This window comes from Antedon bifida, chromosome 9, assembly GCF_963402885.1.
Source record: "Antedon bifida chromosome 9, ecAntBifi1.1, whole genome shotgun sequence".
NCBI lineage: Eukaryota > Metazoa > Echinodermata > Crinoidea > Comatulida > Antedonidae > Antedon > Antedon bifida.
Window position 1 is genome coordinate 17,789,588 of NC_136234.1, and position 21,557 is coordinate 17,811,144.

At 34.3% G+C, this 21,557-nt stretch overlaps 1 protein-coding gene across 1 annotated transcript; it reads right to left on the reverse strand.

Annotated features, from left to right (window-relative positions):
• Positions 1-1,102: 1,102 nt before the first annotated feature.
• LOC144852269 (uncharacterized) lies at positions 1,103-17,962 on the reverse strand. The gene is made up of 17 exons (XM_078710046.1): positions 15,603-17,962; positions 15,223-15,373; positions 14,967-15,117; positions 14,038-14,249; positions 12,522-13,059; positions 11,680-11,823; positions 11,406-11,575; positions 10,639-11,008; positions 10,002-10,187; positions 8,941-9,090; positions 8,337-8,508; positions 7,105-7,659; positions 5,949-6,791; positions 5,221-5,486; positions 4,548-4,766; positions 3,701-3,812; positions 1,103-3,146 (listed from the first exon to the last, which is right to left on the reverse strand). The coding sequence occupies exons 1-17, from the start codon at positions 17,879-17,881 to the stop codon at positions 2,990-2,992; spliced, it is 6,675 nt and encodes a 2,224-aa protein (XP_078566172.1). The 5' UTR covers positions 17,882-17,962; the 3' UTR covers positions 1,103-2,989.
• Positions 17,963-21,557: the final 3,595 nt, after the last annotated feature.

A 21,557-nucleotide genomic window follows, 5' to 3' on the forward strand; every position in this document is an offset into this window, starting at 1 on the left:
AATTCATAACCACAATGGCCTAATTGACAATTTGTTTTCGCTATTGGCAGACGGTAGCGAGCTGGTAACAATAGATGGTGATCACTGATGCGTATCATTCTGAATATTAATAAGGCCTGCTATACGTTGCCTTCGCGAGTGAAGATGTTGTCGTCCAATGAACAGATGTAGATAATTTACGTAATACGTGTTCATTTTACGTCAAATCTATTTGTTGTGTAAATCCTGTATTTTGGTAATGAAGGAGAGTCAATACTATAAAATGTTTGATAATCGAATGTTTAGAGTTTTAGACAACGCAAATAACATTAAATTGATGACGATATTATAAGAAATATTAAAAAAAATCACTTTGCTGTCTAATAAAACTTGAGATGAGCATAACATGGACTAGTAAAAGCATCCATAGTGTAGATTCTTATATGCCATGTCCTTCAGATGTGATGTCAAGTTGTTGGTTTAGTGTTGATAAAGGCACCATGCTGTCAGTGCGTGCCCAGGAGTAGACCCCTTGTTGATACCAACTAAGATTATAGCAGTGACAAGCCCAACATATATTTAATGGTTTTTATTTATTATTATTACGTTATTATTTTATTTATTTTATATATTTTTATGAAATGGCTATTCTATATTAAAATGTATTACTCTATTAAAATACCACAAAATTACATTGAATTATTGTTTAAAAACTTAAAACAAACTGTACAAGTCAACTAAACAAACATTGAAATGTTTGCTGTTTTGGTTCCTTTGGCGTTTCATACATACTACTTTTCCAATTACCTTATAAAGAAAGTACTAGACATTGCATTTTCACAGTTCTCACCTACAAAAGTATGTTACCCTTATTAATACAAATTAGTGCTTTTAACAAAATTGAATATAGTACTGGTTAAATGGTTAAAATAAAAAATAAGTACAGTATGGATAATAATAGTCTGGGCTCCAGATGGAGTTTAGTCTTAATATTAGTAAAAATATAAATATTTTTGCACATATGGCGTTTCATACGTGTATTACTTGAGTTTGTATTTTCAGACAAAAATCAAAACGACGATGTGTGAAATGACATAAAAAAGACAATAAATACAGACAAGTCTAGGATAATAACAATAACACTGTGTAATAAGACTATTTGCAGAACTTCTATATGGAAGAAATAAAAGCACTATGTATAAACTATACACCAATGGCGTCAGTATAAGCACCTCATTTATTAAGCACCTGGTTTATTAAGCACCACTTGTATCTGGTCTCACCCTAATTTTCACTTGCTCTAAAGAAACCAAATACTACCCAAATACCAGCTTATTCTTGGTCCCACTAGGACGCAAGGACGTAAGCACAATGCAAGTAATTTGACCAATCACAAGTGATGGATTATTCGCACTGTCACTTGTCATTGGTCAATTCACTCACACTTTGCATTCCGTCCTTAGCAGGACTTCCAACCTTATATTACACTTTTCGGAAATGATTTACTCTATTTAACATAATTGCAATTATTATAACCAAATATGTTTTTTTTACAATCAACATACCTAGTCCTATAAACTAGTCTAAATCTAAATTAATTAGTCATAAAACTTCTTAAATATAAATTTATTTTAAAGGCTTTGTATAAATCAAGGGTATTATAAAGTTATTATAAAAATATGAAAGATTTGAATAATTATAAAATGTATACATATTCATAATACAATTACAATATAAACACAGTTACAGTAGGACATCTCCTTTGGGACACTTGTAGAGTTGACCAATCACAAGCAACCGTTTGGATGGATCATGGTGTTGTCATTGGTCACATTACAAGCTTCAGTATCTTTATTAATTTGTTATACAACTGGAATGCATATATTTATTTTTAAATTCCCCACTCCCTCACAGATGGGTTAAAAATACACAAGGTATATAAAATGATTATATTAAAATTCTATTACTATATAAATTGATTCTGAAAGAATAACAAATATTAATCACAACAAAGCATACATTTGCATAATTAACTAATTACTTGGTGACACCACAAAATCTTATTAAAATCTTAAGTAAATAGTATTTTGCTAATTTGATTCATTATTTTATTCTTTTATGTATTAGTGTGGGTCAAAAATGTACCCTAACAAATTTCCCAAAACATCAAAAAAAAAACTTGAGCATTATTTGGTCTATACTAGAGGGCCAAGGTTTAAGTAACATTAAAAACGTACCATTTTGTATAGTATATAATATATGGAGAATTAGTAAACTTTCAAAAAAAAAACTCTTCTAAAACAATCCCTTCCATTTAAAATATATTATGAAAACCAGACTGGACATTTTGGACCAGCCCAAGGATTTTGGGAAAGTTGAACACTTTCCCAACTACTAGTTTAAAATAGCAGACAACTGAAAGCACGATTGCTATTGTATCATATATTCCGAGTTTCAAATTATACGAAAGCACTATTGTAGTTTATAAGTTTTTCTTTAGTACCTAATTATTATACTTGCACCTAACTGAAGCAAAATAGCGGAGATTAAAATAAAGAATCTGTTTAAAGAAAACATATTGAAGAGGTTAGGACTGTCTTCTGTCTTCAGAAAAGTGAAAGACCAATATTTTCTCTTTTCAGAGAATTTATTGCATAATTACTTTGCAAAAAAGCTTTAGACTTTTACCAAGACAACTCTGGTGGCTGCAGTCAGCTATAGAGGGATTTCAGGTATTGGACTTTCATTTTAGTATAAACTATCCTAACAACTACATAGCCTAGAAAATTAAAACTGGATAAAAAGTCGCAAGGTTAAAATGTGTTTAGTATCTTTCCTCTCTTTCAATTTTAGAGGACATCTTTAAATAGGGGAAAAAGGTATTATTTGTAAATTCTCTTTTTTAAATTCACACGGACGTAAATGTTTTGGTACAGATATGTTCTTCCACTTACACTAACCTGCATAGGAAATTTAAAAATGTACATTACCTCACACTAATTAAAGCCAACTATGGTTGGAATGCTACGTTACCACTAATAGAAGAAGCAGAGGTAACAACATCAACACTCGGGTTGGAGTAATCGTGAACTGTGCCTAACACATCGAGGTCATTCAAATCTTGTTTTTTGGATACTTTAAAAACATCAACATCCAATGAGATCGACCTGAAAGAAAAAACAAATTTGAAACCTGTGGCCGTATTGACAAATGACATTTAAGTGATTTTTTTTTTTACCACAGTCTATAGAGATATTACAGTGGATATTATTTTATTTAATAGTAATATCTCTTTGCACATTCACAGCAAGACTTCTAAGATGTGAGAGCATTCACACTAAATGCTTTGGATACGTAAAATTATCTGGGCAAGTTTTTTGGGGCACGCAGAACTCGGAAAGTAACAGTAGCATGTGGATTGGTCTTCCAGTCAGGTAACTAGATCCTTGCAATTTTTTAGCAATTTTGTTAATCTCTGTCTACACTATCAAACTAGTTTCACAAAAAATGTGTGATGTGCCCAAATATGGTAGTGATATGCCCAAAGATGGTAGTGATATGACATCATCATGTCCATATATGGGCACATCACATTTTTTTGTCACACAAAGTTTGATAGTGTAAACAGAGCTTAATACCTACAAATTACATTAACTAAAATGGAAAATCTGGCCACAGAAGATTTATTGAATTTTCTATCATAAAGAATCTGTTTACATACCGTTGACATCGGCAAAGCTGTTTCTTACGTATTATAAAGACAATGATAGTAACAATAATGACAGCTGTAACTCCTGACACAGCCACAGCAACAATGAAACCAGCATTCATACCTGTCACAAAAAAAAACATACATTTCAAGCCAATCTGTATAGAAATAGGAAGTCCTTTGTTGTAAATAGCATTCATATGTATAATTCAAATGTTCAATGATAACTCTATACACTGTAATTTTTATTGTACAGTATTTTAACATTGGCCTGTTAACTATATTTTAAAACTGGCCTATAGCGTTTGTGCAATTTGATGTATCGTTCTTGTAGTTTTATTGTCTTAATTATGCCAAGCAAAACGAATTTCCCTTTTAAGTGGACCAATAAAATGTCTTGAATGTTGAATTTTATAAAACATTAATTTAAAGCCTCGTCTCCACTATCAAACTTTATGTGACAACAAAATGTGATGTGCCCATATATGGACATGATGATGTCAAATCACTACCATATTTAAGCACATCACACTTCTTATGGCAAACTAGTTTGATAGTTTAGACAGAGCTTTACGATTATGCTGCATTTTACACAAAAACTATTGCAATTAGTGACACTGTGGTTTGCTTGCTTACCTAACCTGGGTCGCTGGTTCAAATCTTGTAATAGTTCTGAGATCTGAGACAGCACCATTACTTTAAGCCTCATACAGGACTTGGTTCACAAAGCATGGGTTTTTCCCATCCCGTAATTGGCAAGCTTTGTATGGTGTGAAAAAAATGGAGACGGGATTATACCTAAACAGTATGGTAATGAAAAAAATGTTTCCTAAATAAATCAAGAAAACAAATGGATTACCAGATTCACTTTGTTGTTTACTTGGCAACGACTTCTCGTCATCTGGGACGCATCCTGCGAAGCAACTGGTATCCACGCTAAAGTTCATTGAAGCTACGATGACGGACGGCGTGTCTTTAATGTAATCCTGGTAACTTGTGAACAGTTTGTCGGCCTGAGTCTGGTTGAGTGCCGACATGTCTGTTTGAAATACTACACTTCCTTTTAAGATTTTGCTTCCTATAAGAAATAAAAATGTGAAAAGAAATATACAGTAAAAACTTTCTTTTTTAAAAATTATTTTATAGTAAAACAAATCTTATTAAAAAAGTTTTGATACATTCGAAGAGAAAAAAGAAAAAATATTAAACATTTAATAAATGCATACATGCCAACACTCCACTACACTTTTGGGCAGGAGACTCCCATATTTTAGACTTGTCTCCTGGCCTAATATTGTGCTCCCGTTTTCCTACATTTTTTAAGCCATTCTACGAACATTTGCGGTCATAACTTTCTGATTTTGTTCTTAATGGAAAGGGGATTCCCATCACAGAGCCACCACGCAATACTGCTTGTGACGTCACACACTGCACTCCTTTCCTCTCAAATCTAACTGTGCTACAGGGTTAGGTGCTAAACCACTATGTTTACTGCACAATCTTCATTAGTGTGTGTGTGTTATAAGACTTACGAGTGAGATATGCTGGACTAAAACCACATTGGCATCTACTCTCAATGCCTTTGACAACAACAGCTTGCAAAGCAGACAACAAAAAGTCATCTCCTTTCCATTTCTCATATTCAGCACTGATCAGCCTCATCTGGATGGTCTTAAGGAATGACTTATCTGGACAAACGTTGTCTGCTCCAGGTGTCATTGCAGACATCATGAAGGAGTTGGTGGACTTTGTCTGACAGCAAGCACACCGGCTAATTGATACCTGAAATGGCAGGAGCCTGGAATAAAAATGTAAAGAGGTTTTTAATGAATTTTAACAATAAGATGAAATGAAGGGACATTCATGCATAGGCAGAATAAAAATTAACAATTACAATAAGATAATAATAATATCCTGGATTTATATAGCGCCTAATGTTGTGAAATCTCTAAGCACTGAACATTATTACCCCAGTTATTTTTTTGGATCAAACACGTATGGAAACATACTCCCATAATGCAGCTGGTAATCAGCACAAAGTTGTGTTTTGATCTAACCGGGTTCCCATTTATATACCTGGGTGGAGAGAGGCGTAAACGAAAGTAAAGTATCTTGCCTGAGGATACAAGCAATGCGGCAAGAGTTGGATTCGAACCTCGATCTCACGATCAGTAGTCGAACGTCCAACACACTGCGCCACACGCCCTTAAAATGAACAAACATTCATTCATAGACAGAATAAATATTAACCATTACTTACTGATTATTTTCATAGAAAATGCCTTGATTTGATGTCAGCTCCGAAATAACATTAGAAGTTACATCAGGTGATGATGTATTATAAGTAGTGTATATTAGAGCATCTTGTAGATTCTCTGTGGTAACTATTCCACCAATAGGGAACTGTTCCTCTGTCCCAATATACAGTGCCACAGCAGACACCTCACTGTGTATCAACTCCTCAGCCTCGGACGAAATTACAAAATCTGGCTTCATACTTTGTTCACCTATTACGAAATATCCGTCCTTTCCTACCATGTTTTGACCAAGACTCGTCCGATAGTATATTCGTGTACCCATCCTGAAAATTTCATAAAACACTAATACAAAGCTTTCTAAATAATGGTTGGGGTCTCCTTTTAACTCGACAAACTGCGGACCTTTGTCCGCTGAACTGCTTGGGTTGATCTCGTTAATAATAATCTTTGATTGTCGTGGTTTGGTAGCCTGTTTGCTAGATCGACCATTACAACTATTTGGTTGTTTAGGAGTCGGTTTACCTAATCCAAACGCTACGCTACTCTGTATGTCTTGGTTAAAACATCGACTCATGCTTTCATCCCCCTCCATGAAAGTGGGATCTTCCATGATCTCAGCTTGACCTGGAAGCAGTGTGATCAAAAGTGGTAAGTTTATTTCTTCGTTTGTTGAGTAGACTAACACATCTTCAAGATGCGTTCTTGTCGGGAAAATACCATTGCTAAGGTTACGATGGTCTCCTCTATAGAGGGCGACTGCACCTGGTCCATTCTGTAGAAAGCCTACATTCCCAGTGTCTATGTCCACATTTTCTAAGCCAGAACCAATCAAAAAGTATCCATTACTGAAAAAAAGTTTCAAAAAAACACTATTTCAAAGCCAATAACAGAAATATATTGCACTACTTTAAGATGTAGAATGTGTTAATATAACTTGACAAATAAAAATGATAATTTATGATTTATGATAATAGTGGGATATAGCAAAACCTCTATTAAGGTGACACCTTCAGGACCAAACAAAGTGTCCCCTTAATAGAGGCTGAAGTGTTAAAATATGAATTTTCCCTTGTTTATTTCACCAAAAAACGTCCAATTAGGGATGTCTCCTGAGTCCCTTACTCTACTGTATTATGATTTTAATGATAATTTTTATACCTGTCTGTTCTGTAATTTTGAAGTGGTATAGTATTAATACTTTGACTGGAACCACCACCAAATATCACAACTACTAGTGAATCCAACGATGCATACCCACGTCCGCCATCGTACAGCTCGATAAAATCTGCATTATCATTACCCGGTTCATCTGCATTAACCTCACTTATCAAGATTTTCGTTAACGTACAATTGTTAAACGCTCCTGGAGTCGGTTGTGAGTTTAAGAAAGCTGAAAACATGACGGGAAGGTTACTCAGACACCGTGACATCGATTCTTCTCCAACGTTGTGTTTATCGTTCTCGTTTACGATGATCTGACCTGGAGCTATCATATCCAACAAAGTCCTATCATTCAAATCGTTAGTGCCGTAAATCAACGCATCAACGATATTTTCTTTGGAGATTGGTGTTCCGCGAGGGAACTGTTGAGCCGTTCCGTGGTACAGTACAACTGCGTCTGGTCCGTTTTGAACAAAGTGTGTTGACACTACCATATTTGGTGACGGTACAATGTTTGCGCTTCCAATTACAAAGAAGCCATTACGATTGGTTCTAAAAATAAAGATATTTCATAAATAACATAATTGTAATGCAAGTAAAAACTGTACGTTACAATGGAATATCTCACAAGCCTCGTCAACAACTTTTACATAATATTATTTATAGTAATATTTCATATAAAGTCTGTGCATTCTTATGCTAAGTAACTTATTTCTATATCTGTGTGGCCAAAAGGTTTAATAGACTGTTAATTTCTCAGCACACATTCCTGCATTTATCTGTACCTCTTTGAATAAAGTTAAATTTGACAAGAACCTCTTTAAGGGGGACTGGATCCAAAAGTGTCCACTGAATAGCTGTAGTGTTAAAACATATATTTCCCTTCGTTAATTTTACAGAAAAGTGTCCCCTAATAGGAGTATTTTAAATGAGGGGTGAGGAGGGAGGGAGGTATGAGAAATATTTCATACTGTATATGTGACTTGGGTAATAATGCTCCTATTATTGCAGACCAAAGACCAAAGCATTCAAAGCATGTACCATAAAGCTGTGTCTACACTATTATGTGACAAAAAAATGTGATGTGCCCATATGTTAACATAACAACATCATATCATTACCATATTTTGGGCATATCACTACCATATTTGGGCATATCATTACCTTATTTGGGCACACTTTTTTTGTCAAATTAGATTGATAGTGTAAACAGAGCTTAAAGGACTTACTTTTGTCCTGTAAGATCCACTTCAAAGTAAGACCTGTCATCATTGGTGCCATCAAAGAACACCAGCATCAGACCATCCAGTTTGGTCCTGCCTACTCCAAAGTCGTACAACTCGATGAATTCATGCGTGTCTGATTCAGCGTTATCGACGTTCAGTTCATTTATGACGATAGCTGTAAAATAAAGTTAATAATCATATATTAAATAGATATTTTTGAGGTAGAGGCCCAATGGATGAATGACTGGCTTCTCACCATTGGATTTTGGTCACAATAAGGTAAACTTTTGTGTGTCCTTGAGTTTTGTTGCCTTGTTTTTTGGATGGGACATTAAGTTATTGGTTGTGTGTATATATGTACATATAAATCCAAAGGCAAATTACTGAAAAAATGACAATACTGTGGGTATCAGTGGCTGGATCTCAATAACGATACAAAATAAAATAAGCAAAAAGCTATTATCAAAACGATAAAGTAAAACACCCAGAAACAGTAGCAGAGCTATGTACATATCTATATTAAAAACTCTTTCTGTCAGCTGTGTTGTTCTGGGCCTTCACAAGTATATTAATTCATATTTTATTTGCAATTTATTGTTTTTCTGACCTGGATAAATATCTGTGTTTGTCTTGCATTTGTTGTCTCTGTTAGGAGAAGGCTTCGAAGACACAAACGCATTCTGGTGACGTTTATCTTTTCCATAGCAACGGCTTATTGTCTTGTTGTTTGATTCGTTAAGTAGAATAATAGGCTGACCTTAAAATGATTAGATTATGAGAAAGTAATAAAATATGTTAAAAGCTTTTAAGCAATTAAATAATTAATTCATTTAAAATAATTAATAAAACATTAATTCGATATTATGAATATGACTGGTAGTTATATCATTCAGCCTGTCAATTAGCCTTGAACCTGACCAAATATGGAAAACTACAAAGGGATTTGTGAGAGTTCAGAGGTTGAACAGTGAAGGTACAGCCTTGTGAACAGGCAAATTGTAATGCGTCGATGTAGGTCTGGTTTTGGAAAACAGACTTTAATTAATGCATGGTCTGGTTAACAACAGTCTTGTCTAAAAAAAAATTGTGTGAAAGAATGTGAAAAGATATTAGTCAAGTACTTGGGCTTGAATCTAATCCCTAGCCATTAGCGAAAGCTCTGTGGTCTAGAGGTATAAAGACCAGGCTAGTGATCTGGAGGTTGTGGGTTCGAGTCCCACCAAAGAATTACTTTCCAATTTATACTTAGTATATAAAGTACAAAAATGACACAAAGCTACTCAGTAGATGAGAAGATGTATTGAAAGATTGTACATGAAAAATGAAGATTAATAAAATCAGACTTTGAATTGGCCATTTTGTAGTTTTAACAAAGTTAATCCCATCTGTAGAAAAAAAAACCTGAAAAAATAATGTTTTCACTTATAAATGATTAAATTCAACCAAAAACCCATTGGCTGGCAGCCAATTTGACAAAAATTTGGTAAAAATGAATAAATATTATGTGACATTAAACAACATTCAACAAAAAAATTTAAAAAAATAATTTTTTCAGGGAGACAATATATCTTTAAATACAATTATCCTAAAGAGATATTGGCATGATACAGTATTCCTTATGTATCTATCCTAGCCCTTGGACTTGATTAGAGAGGCGCATAAACATACCTGGCACAAGCTCGTCCACAAGTGTACTAGGATCATCTTCCCAAAATGTGTACACCACTGCGTCTATCAAACTGGTCGTAGTAAGGGTCTGACCATGAAGGAACGCGCCAGAGGGCGCTCTGTAGATAGTCACTGCAGCTGGACCCATTTGAAGGAAACCTCCCTCACCGGAATCAACGAAATAATCTTTGGATAAAAGAATGAAATAGTGTGATTCTATTTGCAATAAAATAAATAATTTATTGAAAAAAGGCTAAATGGACATTATTAATACAGTATCAGGAAAAATGGTACGGTACAGTATAAAGTTATTCATTGCAGAATCATGGAAATTCAGGGGACACTTCTAATGAAACGAACCAGGATTAATAATATGTTTGAACACAGGCAACCTCTATTCAGGGGACACTTGAATGTTAATATAGAAATATGTACTGTTGATTAAATGCATACAGTAGAATCAGGGGACACCAACTAATATTAAGAGGACACTTTCTTGTGAAAGGGCACCCCTAATCAGGAACACCCTTAAGGCCACACTCCCCAAAGGTGTCCCCTTAATAGAGGTTCTATTGTAAAACAATTTGATTCCATGGTTTATAATTTAATAATGGTAATATTAGTATGTTCTTCTTACCTGCTATACTTTTATCATTACTTAACAAAAAGTAGCCATCATCATTTGTGCTATATCCTGCAAGGTCATATGCACTATAAACTCTATTCTGGTCATTGCCACTGTACAACACAACAGATGTACCAGTTAAGTCCATGTACTCCCCATTTGAACTCCTGAGTTCAATGTAGTCAATGCCCGGATGCTGGTACCAGAAACTTCCCGGGACTACCTTAATCTCGTTGATGAGGATATCGTCTGTTTGTATGGGACAAGCATTTAGGGCCTCTGAAGACGGATCTGAGACGACAAACGGCGTTGGAGAGTTTAGTTTAAGAGAAAAACATCTGCTTAGAGACTGCCCTGAGCTTTGCAGAATAGATGATGGAATCTGCAGGAGAATTAAAAAAAAAATTAAAAATTACTATTTGCATATTGTATTTAAATAAGGAAAAAAAGATTCATATTAAGAAAAAAAGTTTGGTACAGTACAAGGGTGTCGAGGGTTAGGGGGTCACACATTATCAGCAAAAAGTTAAATTTAGCCTATGTATTATACACACACACAGTTCCAAGTTTCAAGCATCCTTTTGGACACCTCTATTCAGGGGACACCCCTAAGGAAACTCAGTTTTCTGTGGAATAAACTGAGGGGAACCATACGTTTAACACTGCTGCCAAACCCTATTAAGGAGACACCGTGTTTGGTCCGATAGTTGTCCCTTTAATAAGGGTTCAACATTAAATAAGCCATTGATATGTTGTTGTTATATGTCATTTTAACTTACAGGGGGTTGTCCTGAATATAAATCACTGGTCCATCCTGTCAATGGGGTCACATAGTCATTGTATACAACAGAGTCTATCAATCCATCCGTTCTTGTACGTCCTTCATCTGCGAAGATTTCAAATGCCGCTTTATAGATGGTCACTGCTCCACTCGACGTTCTTATAAAACCTACGATATTAATAACATATTAAAAATATTTCTTTTTTTGATTTACCAATAACGCAAATTTATACAATAGTATAAATATGGATCTTGCTTTATTTTAAATTTACCTGGAGCTAAAACTAAAGCTGGATATGGTTCAGTGCTTCGTACGCCTACCACTAAGTAACCCTCACTGTCCGTTGAGTAGCCAGCTAAATCTATCGTGAAGTACGAGTGGCCAGATTCACTGAACAAAACAATGAGAAATCCATCTGTCAATAAAAGAGTATTGTGTTGTGAAATTACTTTAAATATGGCAACTAATCTCAGTAGTCAATTCAAAACAGAAACACTTGAAAATAATAAAAGAAATTATATTATAAGTTTTGAGTATTTTTAGTAAGAATCTTATATTGTTTAATAAACTCTTGGATTAAATACTGTATAGAGTGTCAAATTCTCTTATAATAAAATTCCAAATTCTGTTATTATGTACTCTACCAATAAAAGCAAATGTTAAGTGTTTTCAAGTTTAGTTACGGCCCTAATAATTTTTGTTTTCTTATGAAATACCACTATAATTAAATCCATTTGTTGAACAGTTTTGGAATAAAAATATGTCTATTTATCTAAATATAAATACATACACAGTAGGACTATTTTATAGGCAAATTTAACAGAAAAAAAAGTAAAAAATAATAAATAATTGTTTTAAAATGGATGGGAGTACTTATGTGTTCACCATAGGCAATTTTCAAACCCTCTCAGAATAAAAAGTATGCTCTCTGGAGCTTTGTCTACATTATCAAACTAGTTTGACAAAAAAGTGTTATGTGCCCAAATATGGTAGTGATATGACATCTTGTCCATATATGGACACATCACATTTTTTTTTCATATACAGTTTGATAGTGTAGACAATGCTTAAAGTGTTTTTTCTTCTCTGTTATTTATTTTGTCTATCTCTTACCAAGAGTTGTAGATCCAAATCCTAAATCCCAAATTTCAATGAACTGATCAGCGGCAACCATATTGATTTCGTTAATAACCAAAGTAATGTTGTGTCTTGGCGGACAGTGATTCAGCATCTTCGGGCTCAGTGTCCGCATTATATAAACTGTCTCGTTTGCGTACTCGCATCTGTTTATAGACTCGTCGGATGGACTTTGATCCCATGTTTCCGTTACTACGTGGCTAACCGACGACGAAAAACTAATACTTAACGGCGGGGACCAAGGATGAGGGCCACCTATCTGTTTCTTGAAAATAATTGCATCCACCAATCCCTCGGACGGTGGAGTTTCTTGGAAATGTTCCGAAAATGAGGCACTGTGGAAAAGAGCAATAGCGCCCTCTGAGTTACTCAACTGTGAGAGACCAACGAAAAGGATAACGTCAAATGGTAAAGGAGAGCTGTATTGGGCCAGTATCAAGAGGCCATCTTTGTTAGTGCGCCTTCCTTTGATCATAGAAATTTTATTGAGCTTATTGTCCCCTACATATTCAACCTAAAAAAGAAAATATATATTCAAATCAATCTCAGTTTTGGAATAAAAAATATGTCTATATTTATCAAAATATAAATGCATGCGCAGTAGGCCTATGTTTAAGGCAAATATATCAATAATAGAAAAATGGATTTCAATATGAATTGATATTTTATTATGGATTGACATTTTAATATGGATTATTATTTTAATATCAAATCAATCTAATTATGGATTGTTATTTTAATATGGATTGAAATTTTAATATGGATTGAAATTTTAATATGGATTGTTATTTTAATATGGATTGTTATTTTATTATGGATTGTTATTTTAATATGGATTGATATTTTAATATGGATTGATATTTTAATATCAAATCAATCTTTTAATATGGACTGATATTTTAATATCAAATCAATCTTTTAATACGGATTGACATTTTAATATGGATTGAAATTTTAATATGGATTGATATTTTAATATCAAATCAATCTTTTAATATGGATTGACATTTTAATATGGATTGAAATTTTAATATGGATTGACATATTAATATGGATTGACATTTTAATATGGATTGACATTTTAATATGGATTGACATTTTAATATCAAATCAATCTTTTAATATGGATTGTTATTTTAATATCAAATCAATCTTTTAATATGGATTGATATTTTAATATGGATTGATATTTATATGGATTGACATTTTAATATGGATTGACATTTTAATATGGATTGATATTTTAATACGGATTGATATTTTAATATGGATTGATATTTTAATACGGATTGATATTTTAATATGGATTGAAATTTTAATATGGATTGACATTTTAATATGGGTTGACATTTTAATACGGATTGATATTTCAATATGGATTTATAAACTTGATTGAAACAGATTTATTTCCTCAACAAATTAAACTTAATTTTCTTGGTGGTCCCTAGTTCTATTAATAGAACACTTTCATTAAACAATTTTTAAAACTCACTAGAATAAGATCATCAAGAGGGAAGTTTGGTTTTCCTGGCGTTATCAGCTCAACAAAAACGCCAGTGTGACCCTCTGCATGGACGTTGACTTCATTAATGAACACCGGTGGTGGGGGGCATTTATTTGGTTGTCCTGGGGAGGGGTAACCAAGATCAAAAGAGTACTGCTCAAGTGGAAGCTTTGAGTGGCATCGAATGATAGATTCATCTCCTATAGAAAAGTCAAAAGAAAATAAAATGGAAAAATCTTTTTAGAATTAAGATTATGATTCTCCTCTGATAAGAGGTTGAATTATGTACAGTCTGTGTCTTATCTTGGTCATCTTCAATACTATGCAAGACGATAAGGACATAAAGGAGCAGTATAGATCAAATATCACTTGTTGACAATTTTCTCTGTTGTTTCTTTGTCCATTTAATATTTTTGTTAATACTGTTTTAATACTGTATATGGTGTAATTACAAATGTAAAACTGTTCATATACAAGCATGTTTCAATAATTCACTGAGCGTAGGCAGATCCAGGGAAACTGCCCAGCCCCACGCCCCCCACACCCAATTTAAAAATCCTGGATCTGCCACTGTATGTTGTTATAGTGGTACATTTGTTTCTGCAGGACACTTTTCATTTTTTTTATTTTTTTTATTCAATTTTAGGCAAATTGCCAAGGATAACCACAAGTGAACTCAATCACTGTCCTTCTCTCAAAGGTGGCTCTCCTGTTCACACGACAAACATAAACACAATTTTTTTAATTAATGAGGAAAAGTGTATACAGTTTTTGGAGTATTACTATATTTTAATCTATGTAGTATGGAACAGTCTGAAATTAAAATATTACAAATAACACAATAGGTTCAATTAAATGTAAATTAGGGTACTGTAACAGAGGTTTGGGGAAAAATAAAAACTTAATATATTCTTTACCTCTGTGATGTCTGGTATCTTCTTTAATTTGTATTTGACCCGGAACTAGAAGTCGCAGTAGCCGTCTATCAACTCGTTGCCGTGTACCATAAACTATCGCATCTATGATATTCGCAGTGGTAGCCTGATCACGGAGCGCGATACTTGAATTCTAAAAATATATGCATAAATATAATAATAATATATATAATATAATTTAGTAGTACAGTACCAACTCATTATTTTGAGTATGTGTACTGGGTGTGTATTTTCTTACCTTGTATAGACCTACAGCATCTGGGCCATTCTGCAACCATGCCCTATCAGTGACCACAATCTGCGGTTGAGATCCGTTTACTGGTGCACCAATAAGGAAAAAGCCTTTGGAGTCCGTTCGATAACCAGTTAAATCAAACACCTTATACGCTCTGAAAATAATGAGACATATTTCATTTTTTTTTTTACTTTTGTAGGGTATTACTATTATTTATAAATTACTGTTGTATTTTTACAGAGGTTGCGGACACTAAAATGTTATGGCGAACCCACTGGCCAATTGTTGTCTAATTAAATAAGACATTTGCATTATTGACATAATTGATCTTATGTATTATACATTAATTATTAAATGTTTTATCATATAAATTAACTATTTACCTCTCTCTGTCATTTCCATTAAACAACACCACTTTCAGGCTATCTAAACTAGTATTCGCAAGACCAAGTAGTTCGATGAACTCTTCGTTATCGTGTCCTGGTTGATTCACATTAATCTCATTAATTCGGATGCGGTCCTGATAATGTGGCGTAGTCTCCGACATTGTCTGGCCATTCCTCCTACAGTTGTCGTTCAACTGCCATTTGCTGACAGGACCGTGTCCGAACATTACGTTACTTATACGCTCCGACACATCACACCTAAGTATGCTTTCCGGCTCTGGCGGTACCGTTACCTGATCCTGTCCAGGAGTTAGTTCTTCTATTAGTTCTACATTCACTTCTTCACCGTATACAACAGCGTCAATCCTATTATTAATGTTAGATTGTGTTGAAAGTCTAAAATCTGGAGGGCATAACACTAGACTAACACCTTGTGGAGGGGTTAAGAAGTCATCTCCAAAAAATCGGAAAAACTGAGTGATGTTGCTCCCGACCGAAGACAAAACAAAATATCCATTTCTGTCGGTTGTCGCGCCAGTAAGATCAAAACCATTATTAATATAACCAGGTCGGTAAAAAAGTAAATTGATCCCGTCCAGTGATTGATAACCAACTCCGCCATCATAAATTTCTACAAATGGATGCGAATCTGCCGTTTGGTATATATTTATTTCGTTTATATACAGCTCTGGTATTTGGCAATTATTCTCCAATCCTGGAGACAAGTTCATTGTTTTAAATGATCGCAGCATGACTGGTTTCCATCCACGACATCTACCAAGAGAAACATCTCCACCCGTGCCCGATGGTGCGCGTAACGGAGTTTGTCCAGGTATCAATGTCTGCTGCATGTCATTGTTCACGTTCCGAGAACTGCCATAGACAACAGCATCTACCAGATTACATGTCGTGACCTCGGAATTTGCTATCAAGACATTTGCGTCTTCATAATAAAGTGCGACGCCATTGATACCAGATTGTAAAAATCTAAAACCGTCAATGACAATATCCGGAGAGAATGTATCACTTGCATGGCCTATCACTAGATACCCGTTGGTTGGTTTATAATCATCTAAATGGATAGTTCTATATAACGAACCTGAATTGCGTCTGAATATTGCAAGGATATAGTTTTCCAGCTCATTCTGCGTAAAAATTAGCTCAATGTATTGTGGGCCATCTGTCCATATATGGAGTTCATTAATAAACGCACCACCTTGTTTTTGTTTTTGTTCACATGTATTATTTGGTGGGGTAGGCGCTGGAGTAGGCGTTGCCTCTGGTAAACTACAATTATTTGGCCCACCGGGCGTGGCTGGGGTAAGTTTAAACGGACTTGACTTTCTTACGTCCATCCCTCGGCAGCGGCTTACCGATTCATCAAAATCGTAAAAGTCACGGTCTTCATGTATAGTGCCCTCGCCGGGTGTTAAGACACTTGATAACGATACCACTCGACCACCACGTCTATCGTAAACAATGGCATCCACCAGCAGGTCAAGATTACTCGTAGAGCGCATACCGGTAGTGATTGCATTCGGATCTCCATAATAAAGCGCCACGCCATCTGGACCACTTTGGAGAAAATTAGCATTAGAATTATTTGGTACAATATAATTTGGCGATGGGCGAATGCGGTGAGAGCCAATCAAAAAATAGCCACGGGCATCGACTGTGTACCCTGTTAAATAGAACAAACGATACAACCTATTATTACGACCATTGAATAATGCAACTGTATAATTATCTAGGTTCACTTGAATGTTACCATTATTATATAATTCGATAAACTCCATATAATCACTTCCAGGATTATCAGCATTTATTTCAGAGATACGCATCGGTGAAGTCGTTGTGATGGGTGCAATTGTTGGTGCGCCACTCTGGAGCGTACTGCTGTTACACGGATTCGGCTGTCCTGGAGTCAGTGGCATTATCGCAAAATGTGACGAATTCTGTACATCTGACCAATCACACCTGCTTATAGACTCATCATCTACTGGCGAAACAAAAGCGTTTTCATGAACCGCAGCCTGCCCTGGCATGAGGACATCAAGTAAAGTATGCGAACCTACAAAACCGCCGTCATCATATACAACCGCATCGATAAGCGAATCATTCGTTACACGCATTCCTCGGTATAAATTCACTGACGATGAATCGTATAATGCGACCGCGTCAAGACCGTTTTGGATGATATTACGTGAAATTATCAAGTCCGGTACAGGTCGAACGTTCGCCGATCCCATCACAAAGAACTCCCCAGGGTTGAGCATTCCGCTTAGCGGTTTAACCCTATATGCTCGATTATTGTTACCATTATACAACACTAAACTATAACTCGAAAGGTTCACAGCTTGCGTTCCATTGTTAACTAGTTCTATAAATTCACGGATATCATACAACGGGTTGTCCGCATTGATCTCATTAATAAGAATCTGACTGTTACACTGCCATGGTAACCATATCAGGAAACACACAGTCACCAAAATGTGTGTGAAACGACCATTAACATCTTCACCTCGTAAACAAGCCATCTCGTCAAGTTAAAACCTAGTAAAGAGAAGATAATAATAAAAAAGAAAATAATCAAACTCTTGAAATTTAACAATAAAAGTCCAAAGAGAAGCCTTGGATTTTATGTTGTTGTTGAATAAAGTAAATAAAGATGTATTGTCCATAAAACATGAAAATTAGAATAAAGATGAATAAAATCTTTGTCAAAGTTACTTACTGTATACAGTGACAAAAAACACCCAAGGGAACAATATCATGAATGAATGAATTACAATTATAGACCCACAAACAATTTTTCCAAGAACAGAGAAATATACAAAACTAACATTAAACAACATTTGAGCTAAACATTAAAATGATAAAACCATGCTTTCTTTTTTAATTTAGGTGTTAAAGGATCACCTATTATGTATACATTTGTAAGCAAAGCTTTTAACAATATTTAATAACAAACTGTATTGATAATAATTAATAGAAACACTGGCCTCAGCCAACATTTTATCTTGTTTGTGAACATTTAAACAACCAATAAAACAAGCATTTAGTGGTAAATTTCCAAGGTGATGCAGCTACCATGGCAACCAATGGGCTAGCTAAAGGATACAGCAGAGAGACAAGGTCACAGTTTGTGAAAACATACTCACAAACTGGTAGACCTAGATTTATTAGTATCTCTTATTTTATGGTCAAGTACTTAATTGGAGAGAACTGTGGAAGAAAATTAATCACTGGAGCTTATTTCCTTCATTATTACATGAACCCGGGTGTCATTTTCAACTGAAAAGGTGGTAGGGTTGGAACATGAAGTATGAACAGTTTAAAGTCAAACCTCAGCGACCGTAAACATAGGAATCAGAATGGTCGTTGCTAGTACTGTATATCAAGAGTTTAAGGTCCTGTAACCGGTCATTATACCGTGTGAATAAAATAACTCACAATTTCTCGTCAGTAGAAACAGGACAAATTTTCTATAACCGGTTAAATGGCAGCCTGAAAACAAAATGTTAGAACAGTTAATCAGTTTTCACTGACTACAGTTATACTTTTAGCTGCAGCGCAAAATAACAGTTATTTGAATGACACCTGCTGACCTTGAATCAACTACACTGTAGTAAAGTTTGAATTGACTGTCAGAGCCCAATGCATTTTGGGTAATGTTAACGATTTCTGTCGACTACCATTCAGTGATTTAAACAGCTATTGATCGATTGGGAGCAAAAATTTAAAAATGCAGTCGATATAAAAATTATGTTTTTAATCTATTTTGAAATTTCGGTGCTAAATCTATATGCAGCAGAAACAGACCTTAATAACCTACTACGATTGTATTGCGATCTTTTGCAGCAGCAATGGTGGTCATATGACCAGACTAAGCTACAAGTATAGTCTATGTTTGTATGACCTATAACACTACTGTAGCTTAATCTAGCTCTTATTTCTCCATGGCTCGACCTGACCCAAGAACTTTGCGTTTGATAAAAGTTGCCTATAGATTCTCATACTTGGGGTTTAAAAACCAGCTTAGCTAAATGGGTTACCCATGCCACTAATAATTTATTAAGATCAGGAGAATTAATTGGGATATACTGATCGACCAATCACAACACTCGATTGTATCAACCTTACACCAACAGTAAATAGTGCATTTTTCGCATGATTTGTGTTTTGCATTAGTGTGTGTATTATACAATAAACATTATTTTTTTAGGGGTGAACGATTTGGAACTTTATAATAAACTTTTTTACAAATACAACTGAACATAAGAATGAGGAACTAATTCGCCCATGAACTGAAATTGCCAATTGGGTGCATCAAAAGATTCTGACTCAAAATCTTATTTCTTTTCACTATTTTACAGAATAAAACAATCTTTCTTAAATATTATTTGTTATCTTTTTGATCTTTTGTGAGTGTTTTATAAAATAGTATGTAATTTTATAGAATAAAACAATCTTTATTTACCTCCGCCAATGTGGTATATGTAGTTTTTAAAAACCGTTCTGTTCTATTGTTGGTCAACTGAAACTATTGTTAGTTGAAAGGCTGGTTACATAACCATTACACCACATTCGCATACAAACAGTTGTAGTGAAATTAGCCTAATCACATACAGCATTAACACACAAAAACGGTGAAATCTTATGTTGAGAATTTTAGGCATGCACTCTCGGAGTGCCGTTCTAGTTAGTAATCTTTGTTTTAATAAAGTAGTATGTTAAAAAGAAACTGGAATAGAAGGTCATGTCCCAAACATTATTTAATCCAATGGTTAAATAGCGATTGGTTAATATTTAACTTAACTTGAGCTGTGAGAATTTTAGAGTCATAAACAAAAAAGGTTCAAGGCAATTTGTATTTATACAGGTTAGGTAGTTACTTTTGTTTTTATCAACAATCTCCTCATCATAAGTCTAGGAATGATAACATCTCTCAAGATATTTGGCACTGTACATACTCCCTGAAATACTCCAGTGTTTCTGGAGTGGTTAAGTGGATTAACCATAAAATTTGAATTTACAGTTTAATTTAAGCCTGAATAATGGCTTAAATAATTAGGCTCTTTAGAAAATACAAGGGATTGTTTGAATATGCATTTGAAAACAAAGTCAACATTGTCTAAGTTCTATTTAAAACATAAACACAAATCTGGCTGAGGCATACTGTAACGGTTTGAAAACTTTGTGTTGTTTAAACCCAAGCAACCCCATTTATTAAAACCTGGCCTCAGTGATGTAACCATGAGAAAAAGTGGTCCGGTTTTCATGAGAAAAAGTGGTCCGGTTTTCACAAGAAAAGATTTAAGTGTAAAACAATAGGAAATTCAACAAAGTTAGATATCATCTTTTTAAATACGAAAAAAATATTTTAATCAAAAGAAAAATCAATATTAAATAGGAAAATACTAATTTTATTAATGTAGAAATAATTACCCGGTGGATGATTTCAACATTAATATGAAAAAATCCTTTAGTACCATTTTTAAAAAAGGCCTGATTTTACACTTTTTCTGCTTAACAAAAAAAACCACTATATGGTTAAGTTTGATTCTAATTAATTTTAAATGGTCGAAAAATACAAAGTCTATTTATTATCATGGAGGTAAAAAATTAAAAAATATATTTTTTACCTCCATGGTATTATTGTATCATTTCTTTTTTCTTTTCTTTTTTTTTCGTTTTGAAAACAAGTCTTTATTTGTAGTATATTATAATACGTATATTTCATTTACAATAAATCAGATAACTCATGGTACAGTCAACTACTGTAATACTAATTTACACTCATTACATATGCGTATCTGTTACAGCATTCTCGAATTGAAGCTCAGCTTTCAAAATAATCATGCGCCTGGTAGGACAATTTTTCAAGGCTAATGACACAGGCAACATACCAGGCTAGTTAGTACAGTCGTAGCCTAGGACTTTCACTCACAT

What these genes read in the sequence shown, in the direction of transcription:
- LOC144852269 (XM_078710046.1), bottom strand. Translation starts at nt 17,881, where the DNA reads ATGCTCAACCCTGGGGAGTTCTTTGTGATGGGATCGGCGAACGTTCGA. An exon ending in ATGCTGTAGGTCTATACAAG is followed by an intron (nt 15,118 to 15,222) that starts GTAAGAAAATAC and finishes ATATATTTTTAG; the next exon opens with AATTCAAGTATCGCGCTCCG. An exon ending in CTCTTGATGATCTTATTCTA is followed by an intron (nt 13,060 to 14,037) that starts GTGAGTTTTAAA and finishes TTTCTTTTTTAG; the next exon opens with GTTGAATATGTAGGGGACAA.